Raw genomic sequence first — 13,935 nt, 5'->3', positions numbered from 1 at the left:
TAAACCTATATGATATCAAGTCTGATTGCTTCCTATTTATAAGGCAATATACTGAATTCCTAAACCTTTATGATATCAAGTCTGATCGCTTCCTCAACCTAACAACATGAATATTACAATTTTACAATCAGACTCGAGATAATGTAGACTGAGAAAATCAATATATTGCTTTATAGATTAGAGGCGATCAGACTGAATGTCATATAGGTTGAGGAAGTCAGTATTGTGTCGTATGAATTAGAAGTGATCAGATTTGGTATTGTGTAGTTTGAGGAAATGAATTGTGTATTTTGGTGTGGTTTGAAATTCATAGGATGGGGAACCCATTAAATTCACAAAATTTTAATCCCCCTTTGAATTCTAATGATACCACAATATATTGCCTTATAGATAAAAAGTGATTTGATTGATCGTGTGGAATAAGGAATTCAGTATTAATGTCTTCAATATCATAATGTTTCTTCTGTTATGTGTAATCTCATATAATACCTGTAACAAGATCCCATATTTACATACTATTACAGGCTGATGGCTACTGTGAACTAGCTTTTCACATTTCCCTTTTTCAGATTAGGGAAGTCCAGAATAATGTAATCTGTCCTTCATTATTGCTCATAATAATTACGACTTTAAGGTTGGAGAAGATTCAGAGGAAAGTGAAAATAGAGGTGCAGACCATTATCATTAAATGTATTGACATGATTTCCTGGTTTTAGGTTGGAGAAGACCCAGATGGAGGTTGAGATGGAGGTAGAGACCCCAGATGGAATCCCAGCATCTGAACCGATTGTCACAATCGAGGAGGTTGAGGAGGTAATGCTGTACTGGGAGTGGGGGAGCGGACCTAAACAAAAGAGTATCCGGGAACTTGCGGAGACGCAGATTGATCCTAAGGGGAACGAAGATGTAGTCGATGAAGACTCCGCTGTACTGGAGTACTACAGGTAAACACAGACGGACAGACAGACATACAGTTACAGACAGACAGATATAAAGGTACAGACAGACAAACATACAGGTATAGACAGACAGACATACAGGGACAGATGGACAGACAGACATACATACAGGTACAGACAGACAGATATAAGGTACAGACAAACATACAGGTACAGACAGACGGACAGGTACAGACAGACATACAGGGACAGATGGACAGACACACCTAGATACAGGTACAGACAGACAGATATAGAGGTACAGACATACAGTAAACACAGACGGACAGACAGACATACAGTAAACACAAACGGACAGACAGACATAGTCAGATGGGTTCAGCTAAGCAACCATATCGAGCTGAAGGGGAACAGAAATGTAGAATGCAAAGTCGCCTTCATAAATTCTTCTTGGAAATGTTAAATGTTGACAGGTGAAATGTATATTGTGAAGACGGGCTGTTTATTTCCAGACACCAGTTAAATCTGTTTTCTCACATGTGAATTGTTTATTTCCAGACACCAGTTTGATCTGTTTTCTGTTTATTTCCAGACACCAGTTTGATCTGTTTTCTGTTTATTTCCAGACACCAGTTAGATCTATTTTCTCACATGTGTCTGGATCGTCAATACATTGCCATCAACCAACTCTCTAAAGATCTGGAAATTGATCTGATTCTCAGGTAAAGATGAATGAGAAAGAATAGTTTCATGTGTCTTTGTATTCCCTTTTATCACATGTTTATTCCTCTATCCAGTGGATATCACCCATTATATAACTCTAAATTATTACACTGTTTTCCTAAGCCGTTTGTGATGTCACAAACAAATGTCATTTTTATGTACAAGTAGTTTGTTCACAAAATGTCAGGAATCATAGTAGTTCCCAACAATATAGTAACATTGATGAATAACGGGGGGGGGGGGGGGGGGGGGGGGGTTAACATGTAATGAAAAGAATCTCCCATGATTTGTAATTTGATATGATTTATATCCAACTCGTTGAATATAAATCATAACAAACCATGGGAGATCCCATATTTATTCTCACCACTTCTTCGATGGAATCTATAAACATTAACTCATTTAAAATTCTGATAATTTGGAATGGCAAAAATAAAACAGTAATACTTGTCATGAGGTGATGTTCTAAATGGCACTGTCCATAGGAGGACTCTGATAGAATTTCCTCTGTAGGTGTATGTCAGATTGTGAGTTTTCTCTGTAGGTGTATGTCAGACAAATTTCCTCTGTAGGTGTATGTCAGACTGTGAGTTTCCTCTGTAGGTGTATGTCAGATTGTGAATTTCCTCTGTAGGTGTATGTCAGACTGTGAATTTCCTCTGTAGGTGTATGTCAGACTGTGAGTTTCCTCTGTAGGTGTATGTCAGACTGTGAATTTCCTCTGTAGGTGTATGTCAGACTGAATTTCCTCTGTAGGTGTATGTCAGATGAGATCCTGCCGTACGATCTGAGAGCCTCCTTCTGCCGACTTATGCTACACATGCATGTGGACCGGGATCCCCAGGAGATCATCAAACCTGTGAAGTACGCCCGACTGTGGTCTGAAATTCCTACGCAGATCTCCATTGAGGAGTAAGTTGTCACCCTTGTATTCATTCTAAGAAAAGTATGTTATACCCCGAGTATACCTTACCACACAGATTTTCATAGAGGATTAAATTATCTCCCTTATATTTGTTACCATACAGAACTCCATAGGGGAGTAAATTATCTCCCTTATATTTGTTACCACACAGAACTCCATAGGAGAGTGAATTATCTCCCTTATATTTGTTACCACACAGAACTCCATAGGGGAGAAAATTATCTCCCTTATATTTGTTACTACACTTAACTCCATAGAGGAGTAAATTATGTCCCTTTTATTTGTTACCACATACATCTCCACAAAGTAGTTATTTCCCTTGTATTCTTTACCTCACAGAAGTCCTTAGAGGAGTAAATTATCTCCCTTTTATTTGTACCATTATACAATATAAGACAAGTAAATTTGTTTAATGCCTTATTTTGTACACACTGAGCAATAAAAATAATGTGCATGCTGTAGAATTAAGACAAATGGATTGATTGTTTAAAAGAAACTTTTTTCTTTTATCATGCATGACTCCATGAAATATTTAAATCTAAAACTTGATGATGATGACTGTTTTTGACCTTGTTTATTTTAAGTCTCATCTCACCTCGTGTCCATTATATGAGTAAAGGCAGCATAGAGTAAGAAGCCATTCATTTTTACTTTTTTTTTTTTTTTACTTTGAGCAGCTTCTGTTTGAAGCCTCATATCTACTAGGTGTGACTCTATCTAAGAACACAAATTATAAGATTTAATGCTATCTTCAAAGAGAGTTGATTTTTAAAAAGAATGAAAAGTTTTGAAGAAATGTGCAATATATTTGGAGCTTTGTGTATTGTAGCAGAAAAATAGTTGCCATACTGTGTTTAATATTCTTTTTGCATGCATGGTTCCTCAACTGTTTCTGTATGGAGGAAGTTGAAAATAAAATTGATACATGTTCTCTTGCTAGTATCACTTGATCCTTGGTTTGTCGTAGTTTCCAATTTATTAATTTAACTGCAGGCCCATAGGAATAGCCCTCCGCCTCCATTTTTAGTTCACAAACTGAGCTTCTCTGATCAAAGATTTGTTCGTCATTTGTTGTGGCTGTAAACTTTTCACGTAATTAACTATTCAGAAATTGATGGACCAAAATATTTCATCCAAATTTGGCACAATCTTTAGTTGAAGAAGACTCTAGTTTGTTCCATTGAAGGGGCATACACCCTCTTTAAAGTGAAGATAATTGAGAATTGTGAAAAGTTGGGAATTCAAATTTTCTTTTCAATAACTACTGGTTCAATCTTTGCACAAAGCATACTGTGGGAAGGGAGTTCAAGTCTGTTCAATTGAAGGGCCACACCTTCTTCAAAAGGGAGATGATTAATAATTATGAAAATCTCCAAAACCACTCAAAATTACCAAGTGGTTTTGGGAAAGATTTTTGACATGTAATATCCACTTTTCATAATGGGTTTAAACATTTTTTATTATATAATACAAAAACTTGTATCCAATCCATTTGTATGTATTAGACAACTTGGTCAGTTTTAACCAAACTTGGCCTAAAAAAGGATCATGATGTAAAAGGACTTTCATATTTGTTCAAATAAAAGGTCATGCCCCATTTCAAGGGGAGACAATGAGGAAATAGTAAAAATGAGGTGGGATTTGTTAAAATTTTCTCATGAACCACTGGATACATAAACTGATCAAGGCATTGTCATATAGTGAAGAAGTTGATTGAAGTGATAGCCCATGGTCTTGGCATGAGGCAATGAAAGGGGCTGAAACTTCCATTGGAATATTTTGGGAAACCTCTTAATTCTTTGCTGGAACAGCAAGATTACAGAATGTCAAGTGAAATGGAAAGCATCCCACATGTAGATTCAGTTAAATATGGAAAGCATCCCACATGTAGATTCAGTTAAATATGGAAAGCATCCCACATGTAGATTCAGTTAAATATGGAAAGCATCCCACATGTAGAATCAGTAAAATAGGGAAAGCATCCCACATGTAGATTCAGTTAAATAGGGAAAGCATCCCACATGTAGTGTAGGTTCAGTTAAATATGGAAAGCATCCCACATGTAGATTCAGTTAAATATGGAAAGCATCCCACATGTAGATTCAGTTAAATATGGAAAGCATCCCACATGTAGATTGAGTTAACTCCACACTTGATTTGGGTGAGCATTGTGGTCTATGGACCTCTTGAGTGTCCTACAGTGTTTTGACCTTTCTACTTTTTGGCTTCTCTACTTTGAAATCTTTTCCTATGGGTCTGAAATGTCTCATTTCTTTGATAGTTTGAATTGAGAATTAATGGGCCAATTTATGAGAGACGTTGATTGTAATGATAAGTAATAATGCTTATTTTGTGCTTATTTCATGTTTATTAATATGTAATTGGTGTTTAAACTTTAAACATGTTTCAGATATGATAAATTTGACACTGAAAAGTAGGTCATTCCTATCACAACAACTAAACTGAACCTGTTTGTTCACTTTGTTTTCTTTTCTATTTTAAAGTTTGACTTGAGATTAAACCTCATTATTGTCAGTTAATTACTTTATTTTTTCCACTATTTGAATTAAACATACAATACAGGTGACTCTCAATAACTTGTTCAGGGAACCATAATGAAACATTGAGAGATCGAACGTTGAGTCAGGCTCGGATTTCTTGAAAAAATCTCAAACTTCAGTTTAAGTTTTCTTCTACTTGAGCAGTCAAACCTTTAATAAAATAGACTGAAGTCCAAATTTCGACTTGAAATCCAGGCCAGATGACGGACCATTATGGTTCAGATATTGTAGTCCCTGGATTGCATTTTATAACTTCCTGCAATTGTCTTGACATTTGTCCTTCATATTTTTCCTTAGTAATTGACTTGATTTCAACAACACAGAACTTTATCTTGCAAAGATAAAATGATTTGTTTAAGTTTATTTATTTAATTGTTCTTTTTTCATGCTAAAATAGACATACAGATATGTATTTACAAGACAAATTTCTCACAAATAAGGAAGGTTCACAGTCACTATGTACAAAGAACACTATCATGACAATTTCCATTTTTATTTATGCAAAGCACAAATTTTTATGAATTATAATGTTTCACTGGCATGTCTCTAGATTATTTTCTCAAATTTAAGTTACTGCCTCATTGTCAAGTCAAAACAAGTGGTAAATATTATCTATTGTTGTATTAAATATACCAACAACAATGCATAGGTACCTGCAGGGTTAAAACTGACCAATTAAACCATTAGCTATCAGCCCCCAATGGAAAAATGAATGATTGGTCACCTATGTAAACACCTAAGCTAATCCATTATCCAGTTAATTAAGGTCCAAGTGAAAATACACATGCAGGATTGAAGGTTTGTATGCACTACCATCACTTAGAGATATTAAAAGTTTTAAACAATGAAATACATTTTACAGGACCCAAATTTCACTTCTAGACATCAAGAACTTTGAGGAATTGGAAGTTTAAGAGATCAAAAGTACATTTGCTTACTAGTTAATATACATGTATAGAGAAAAAAATTGGGACTGATTTCACTTCAAGAGATCAAGAACTTCAAGAGATGGAAGTTTGGGCCCTTGAGAGTCACCTGTATTTAGATAGTAGAAATTAAGAACTACATTATACCTGTATATATTACTGTAGACATGCTTCATTCCATGGATTTATGTTTTTATTGTCTAGTCCATGGAGTTGGTTGTATTGATTGATTTTATATTGTTTAGTGTCCCACTCGAGAATTTTTCACTCATATGGAGATGTCACCAATACCGGTGAAGGGCTTCAAATTTAGGCCTATACTCTGCGCTTACAGCCATTGGGCAGTGAGGGTTCTTTAGTGTGCCACACCTACTGTGATACAGGACATTCGTTTTTAAGGTCATCTGGACCTGTGACATTCACACCTGATGCCGAACGTTTGGTGATGGAACTGTCACAGGCGGGATTTGAACCCTGACCTTCCGCATGCGGGGCGAACGCTCTAACCTCTAGACCACTGTGGTGTTCCCATGGAGTTGGAGTATCCATGGATTTGTGTATGGTGAAAACTGTTTCATATTTTCACATGTCTGACCTTGAGGTCATTGTATTACTGTGTAACATGTACTGAATTCAATGTAAATAAAGATATATATATATATACAAAGGCAATTTTCAACATGCTTGAAATGCTTTTACGGTTAACTGCAATTACACTACTTCACCTCACCATATTGTTCGTCTCATATTCAGCTGCACTTTAGCTTGTGTAATAGTTTTTGAAATGAATTTTTATCTTGACTTTTAAAAAGTCCATGGACCGTTCCAGACTGATCATCTCGGATTTTTGTACCACATGGGAAAAAGTATGTCTACAGTTAATTATTAGCTGCAAAACTGTAGCTCTCTTGTGAGGGGGAGGTGGAAGGGGTATGGATATACTAAAGAACTACAGAGGAAATCTTTTATTTACCGCACAATTTCTTCCTGCCCATGATTGAGGTCTTGTATTTCTGTGTTCTTATTTTGTCACCTCAAAATTTTAATATATATTGAAATTGTTTTTAACATGTATTTTCCCCCTACATTTGTGTCAAAATGTCTCTTCAAACATTTATTGATCGAAGTACTTTTCAAACTGAAAACTTGCAGCTTCAATAAATTTCATTAATGTATATATAGCCATGTTAGATTACCAGTTAAATTCCACATGCATTTTTTTCAATACTTTTGCTCTGTATTTGCAAACAATCCTGTGTACAGAGACTATTTTCCCCAAATACTTTTCAGTAAATTATTTGGGATGAAATCATTCGAATACAGTTTTTGAAAGAAATATTGTAATTAAAGATTTACTCCTCTTATAAGGCCAAATCAACTTAATTAGTAGATTATCATCCAAGGTCAGCAAAAAGTATGGGACGGGTGGGAGGAATTTAGTTTTTAATTTTTATTTTCTGAGAAAAATATTAAAGACAAACGAGTTTTTTTTTCAACAGATCCGCATCATTTAATGGCAGATGGATATCAATCTACGCTATTTTCATACACTAACTCCAGGTTAAGCTTTAATTTAAGGATATAACAGAAATATACCTAACTTCTTCAAGATTTACGTCTTTAAGAACGCGAGAAATTAAGAAATCTATATAGATTTATTTTCTTCATGTGGCTTTTCACGTTCCTAGTATACTGGAAATGTAAACAAAAAGTGTAAATACCGCGGACATGAAAATATTCCGGAAAACGCAAGTTTCGCCAAAAAAAAAAATTCGGGGCGGGCCAAGTTTTGAGGGGCGGGCGGGGATGATAATCTATCAATTAAGTTGAATTGGCCTAAGATACGAGAGTTTGTCAACTCTGAAGAGCTTAAATTACCTGTACTTTTGTTGAAGAACTATACAGTTTCATTTGATACCAACTTTTTTGTTTTTATGATAGTGTGAAGGTCAAATAAGATAGTATTGGAATTACGAGTAAATTCATGATTGATTGTATCTTGTTTAACGTTCCTCCCGAGAATTTTTCACTCATATGGACCAAGACCGGTTAAGAGCTTCAAATTTAGGCCTATGCTTAATGCTTATGGCCATTGAGCAGTGAGGATTCTTTAGCATGCCACACCTACTGTGACACGGGACATCCATTTGTATGGTCCTCTCTGAGGACCCATGACATTCAAACCTGATGCCAAGTGTTTGGTGATGAAACTCATATCAGCTGTTGTAACGACCTTGGTCTGTCGTGGCCGGGGTTCGAACTCTGACCTTCTGCATGCGGGGCGAACACTCTCAATGGAGTTTGAATTGACTGGCAACTTAGCATGACTACATAGATTATCAAACAAAATTTATTGAAGCTGCAAGTTTTCGGTTTGAACAGAGATTTAGTAACTAAATATTTGAAGATATGCCTTAAATTGAGACAAGTGTAGTTGGAAAATTGATTGGGAATGTTTTCATATTAAGATTTTGAAGTGGCTGTGATAGGCAAGTTACAGTGATAAAAGGCCTCAGTCCTGTGCAGAGAAAAAATGCTGTATATCAAACAGGGGGTGGATCTGTGCTGTACATCAAAGAAGGGGTGTATCTGTGTTGTACATCAAACAGGGGGTGGATCTATGCAGTACATCAAACGGGGTGGATTTATATAGTACATTAAATGGGGTGGATCTACAGGGGGTGGATCTAGGCGCTATATGTAGCTTGCTGGTCTACCCCAATGTTTTCCCAGGCAGCTACTGTTCTGCAGCTAATAAAACATAAAATAAATTCATCTAACCATTTGAATACTTGTAATACGCAGTCTACTATAAGAATCCTTAGGTTTATGCACTGTGTTATGTATGCTTTGTGTGGTAGACACTTTATAGTGGATGGAAGGATTAGTGTAAATTGCCATTCATACATATATGTGTGCTTGTGACTCTTGAACAATAATGTGAACATCACATAAGCACACACACATATATGATGACCCAAAATTCAAAAGGCATTTTTGTCTCCCATGTGGAATTTTGGAGATGAGGAAACTTGTCGAATTTTGGGTCAAAGGTGATAGGTCAAGGTAGGTTTGAGATCTGCCCAAAAAGTGTTCCACGATATATATATAGATATCTTCCAAGTGTGTCACAATGTGTTAATGTGCATCACTTCTACATTCACTCTCTCGTCGTGTAATACCTGTGTGTGTTAGTGTCTCTGTATAGAATTCTCTCTGTATTTGAGCAGTATATGGTTGTGGAGTTTATCAGACATCACAGTTTCACTTTGTGAGACTATAGTTAGTAGAAGCCTGAAAAGACTACATATATGATAACAGCTAGCCCTTCTTGGCCCTCGTAAAACTTTAAAAATGTCGAAGCTTTAGGGGATAATTATATGTCTTTTTCATAGAGATCATGTCCAATACATGCAGTCTTTATTATTTACCATAATTTGATGTCTTTAGCTTCAGTTTTGGACCAACAAAATTTTACTTCCATGTGTGTACGGAAAAGATAAATCTATGGTATAAATGCAAAGTTTGTCTATAATCATCCATCTAGAAAGAAAATGAAAAGTAGCAATTTTATCTTTTAGAAATACTGAAAATGGCAGCAAAATATCCTGCTTGTGACATCATGTCAATTTGATCAAATTGAGAATAACAACTGGGTTGCATTGGAATATTCTTGCACAAAATACAGTTAAATTTGGGACAGTACCACAAATGTTGAATTTAGTGGGCAAATAGAGCTCTTATCATATATTGTTCTCTGAAGAAATGCTTTCTAGGAAACTTCAAATTTGATATTAAAAATAAGACATGAACTGTATCTAAAGTAGACAGGCAATTTACATGAGATGGGAAATATTTGTTATGCTACTGGAATATAAAGAGAAAATTGTTTTCTTCATATTATTTTGATTTCAGTTGTATATATAGTCTCCTAATTTTAATTTCAGGAAAAGCAACAATTATGTAATTAATGTGTGTTGTAAATGTTTTTGTTTAAATCAGACAGAGAACTTGTTTAGACTGATAAGGAATAAATGTCTAGTTTGTAAAGTGGAAGATCAAAATGATAGATTCATGGGGTAATTTGTATAACAGGGTAAGCAGAAATCACCCCATGCTTCCAGTTTCATATTCCCAATTATTTTTATATGTAATTTTTATGATTTAATCTGTTTAAATACTAGGTTTTATTTTAAGTTGAGAGTTCTCTTACAATTATGTCATGGTTTGCATGTATGTAATCAATAGTTATAAATAACAAAACATTAAAGTTTTCATACTGGCAATATTGCTGATGATGTGTTCTGAATATTGAACAATGTGGTGGTTTGTTGTTCACAGTTATGAGTCGAACATCGGGAAGGACCCCGAGAAGGAACGCGTCAAGCCGAAGTTCGCGTCCACCATTCTATTTGTGGAGGACTACCTCCTAACTGTCGTGTCACAGGATGGGGCCTTTGCTGACAGGAAACAGAACAAATTGACCTATGAGGTGAGAATTACAGACTACAGAAATACAGACACAGTACAGATTCAGAATTACATAGAAATGGTTTCAGGATATCGAGAGTAAAATACTTGGAGAACAAGTGGTTGGGACATCCAATCACTTCAACATATCCCTGATATTCAAGATATCTGTGTTCAAGACACCAAAGTTCAGGTGTAGTTGTATAAGTGACATGCATTCATTTGATTTTGAACTGATGGTTTTTGTTACAGGTGTTGAACCTGGCTAAGCAGTTGATCTACTTTAGGTTGTACTCATTTAGTGACCTTTTGAGACCGACCTTTGGTGTTTTTTGTTACGGGTGGTGAACCTGGCTAAGCAGTTGATCTACTTTGGGTTGCACTTGTTTAGTGACCCTCTGAGACTGATCTTTGGTGTTTTCTGTTACAGGTAGTGAACCTTGCCAAGCAGTTGATCTACTTTGGGTTCTACTCGTTCAGTGACCTTCTGAGACTGACCAAGACTCTGCTGAGTATTCTAGACACCATACCAGAGAAGGAGATCTCCCCAGCCACCCGTCCAGTGGTTGCTGTGGGAGATGGTGAGTAAATTGGAGAAATCTTTCTAGTCAGAATTTTTTTCCCATCATACAGCACAAAATACTTTTTTCATCTTGATATCAATTTTATTTCAAAATTCAAAACAATCATGCAATTCCCTTTCAAGCGTAATTTACAGAATGCCAAGATTGCCTCTGTCAGTCGTGTGTTCTTCTGATTATTTTATCACAGATTACCCTGGTATATATATATGGTTAGGTAAAATAACCACCCACTAGAAGCAATTTTTGTGCAAAAGCCACCCACCATAGAATCAATATCCCACCAGTGTGAACCACCCATAGATTTTTTTTAAAAACTGCCTTCCCCTGGTACCCCATATGTTTTAATGGAACAGCCCTGATAATTGTAGGTTTCATTTGACTGCTATTGCAATCATGGTTTTTTAGAATTGGCTGTACTCTAGGATAGACTTAACATATTTTCATGAATTTGATCAATACAAAATACATGCAAATTTTGATAGAAATCGGTTGGGTTTTCAGATGTGGTCAGGGGAATTACCTTAATAATTGTATGTTAAATTTGATTGCTGTTGCTAAAGCTAAATTTTCTGCAGAACCAGAGAAGACCATCATTTCTGAGGTGATTCCTGCAGCCAAAAAAGGTGAAGATGAAGTGGATACAATCGTCATGGATACCAAATTAAAAATTATTGAAATCCTTAAGGTAACTTTACATACTATCAGTAGTTCTGCACCCTTCTAATCTGTTTTCAAACATTGATTGATAAACCAGTGGATTACGATATACTTGAAGGATAAATTCAGGTGTTAAAATAGTTATGCATTTTAATCTCTCAGCTTCCTGTATTATTTTGTAATATGTGTTACTGAATGGCTTTGATAGACAGAGATAATTTATTTTGGTATATCTTTTCTGTAATCATTTTGATGCTACATATGATTATGTTGACAGTCGTTTCAATGGACTTCTTTTGTTGTGGTGACCATGTTTGTTTCAATATCATAATGATCTTTTTATTTATTATATTTTTCTGTAGGCTTTTTTTTTTTTATCATACGATGCAGCTAGTTAGTTTCTTCTTGTGCAGCTGACATATTATTCATGCCTTTTTGAGCACACTACAAAATAAATACCGTGACTAAATTAGACTTTATCGTGGTAACTTTGATGTACCATAAATTTGGACATTTTTTATGTTGATTCACTTTTACAAAATTTGGGTTGAATTGCCATTCAGAGATTTTTGTGCAATTTTGAATTTTTGCAATTCTATTGGAGTGCTAATGTTAAAATTGCTTGTTTTATGAATGAAGCTCAACAGATTTTACTAAACAATACAGTAGAGAAATACAGTATAGAAAATCAGGGGTGGATATAATCAATACATTTGAATAAAAGAATTGAATTCAAATTCCCGAATAATGTTGTAGTTTATTAGACGCAATTGCTGGCATGTTATATGTTGTACACTGTGTGTAATTTCTTCTATTGATCTCAAAGTTATGGATCAGTTAAATTAGATTAATTGATTATTTAATTAATTAATTCAGTTCAATCAGACGCCAGTTGTTTGTTATTCACAGCTCTTATGATTGCATAATGTGTGCAAGTGTGAAATCACTCAAGGCTAGAAACCTGATAACCAGACATTTACTAATTACAGTACAAGTTATTCTCCACTTACTGTAAGGAGACAAATTTCATTTCATTTTATTGTAAATTTATTTTACAATAGTTTTGTAAATCCACATATATTCAGACAAACAAAATTGCTAAAAATTTATCACCATGAAAAATTTCCATAATTACGGTATATGAAATGTATCGGCCTACAGGTAAATGGCAGATGCATGTACAAGAATATATTTATTTAGCTATCTGGGATATCCATTGAACATACGGTATAGAATTTACAAATACAAGAAATTCCAAGGAGGCTCCATATATTTGATATTTTTTGTATCAATGTAAGAAATTTCATTATATAAATTTTCAAAAAAATTTACAATTCCAATGTTTAAACCATTGATATCTTTACAAGTTGTAATGATGGCCATTTCCCCATGAACGTGCTTCAGTTGTAAACAATGCGTGCATGAATCTTGACAAACATAGCACATTTATTTTAACGACTGGGGATTCCAACAGAAATGAAAGTAGGATGTAAATATAAGAAATAAATTTCATTTTTGAAAAGGAATGAGGGAATGAATTCTTTTCTTAATTTTAATACATTTTTTATGCTCCTCTAATGGATTAATCATGGGAATATATTTATTGGTCTGTTTGTCTGCAAAACCTTTAACCTTATCCATAACCTTTGAATGTATAGTATAGGGCTTTCATAGTTTACATGTGTATTCTTTGTGACAATAAGACCTTTCTTTGGTAACAAATTCTTTTACCCCATTATCTTGACCCATGAGTTTGACCTTGTGACCTTCACCTTGGAGTTTGACCTACATTATAAAAACTTTAAATTAGGCCATAACTTTTGAATGGTTAGTGATATGGTTTTTGTATTTCACATGTGTATTATCTGTGACAAGACCTTTCTTTGGTTGCCAAAATTACTTTGCTGCCATACCTCAGTGTTTCACAAACACATCTTGTTCATTAATGATGCAGATTATAACATGAAGTATGTCAGCAAGAAGCTTTGCCAGTCATTCCCTCATCTATTTTCAAAAGTGAAATTTATTTTGTATATAACACTCTTGAGATTGAATTTCTTTTTCCAACAAATGCATATTCTGTATCATTAATGAAAAAAGGTATTAATATTAGGAATTAATAGAATGTTTGTTTATACAATGTATCTTGTTGTCTACCTTAGACACACATATGTGATATAACCACATTCC

General features: G+C 34.8%; 1 protein-coding gene across 9 annotated transcripts in view; it reads left to right on the top strand.

Moving 5' to 3' along the window:
* The window catches only part of LOC125655497 (inositol 1,4,5-trisphosphate receptor type 1-like), a 118,679-nt gene that overhangs the window by 40,435 nt on the left and 64,309 nt on the right, over positions 1 to 13,935 (top strand). For 5 of the 9 annotated variants that reach the window (XM_056143592.1, XM_056143593.1, XM_056143598.1 and 2 more), the window contains 7 exons: positions 717 to 944; positions 1,526 to 1,621; positions 2,379 to 2,534; positions 3,132 to 3,176; positions 10,376 to 10,526; positions 10,935 to 11,085; positions 11,664 to 11,773. In XM_056143592.1, coding sequence (XP_055999567.1) covers positions 717 to 944; positions 1,526 to 1,621; positions 2,379 to 2,534; positions 3,132 to 3,176; positions 10,376 to 10,526; positions 10,935 to 11,085; positions 11,664 to 11,773 — 937 coding nt within the window. The remainder of the gene's footprint in view (positions 1 to 716; positions 945 to 1,525; positions 1,622 to 2,378; positions 2,535 to 3,131; positions 3,177 to 10,375; positions 10,527 to 10,934; positions 11,086 to 11,663; positions 11,774 to 13,935) is intronic. The other 4 variants (XM_056143599.1, XM_056143597.1, XM_056143595.1 and 1 more) reach the window with 1 other exon arrangement.

Source organism: Ostrea edulis, chromosome 7, assembly GCF_947568905.1.
Source record: "Ostrea edulis chromosome 7, xbOstEdul1.1, whole genome shotgun sequence".
Taxonomy (NCBI): Eukaryota; Metazoa; Mollusca; class Bivalvia; order Ostreida; family Ostreidae; genus Ostrea; species Ostrea edulis.
Note: the sequence above shows the minus strand (reverse complement) of the source record. Positions and strands in the feature narration are given on the sequence as shown.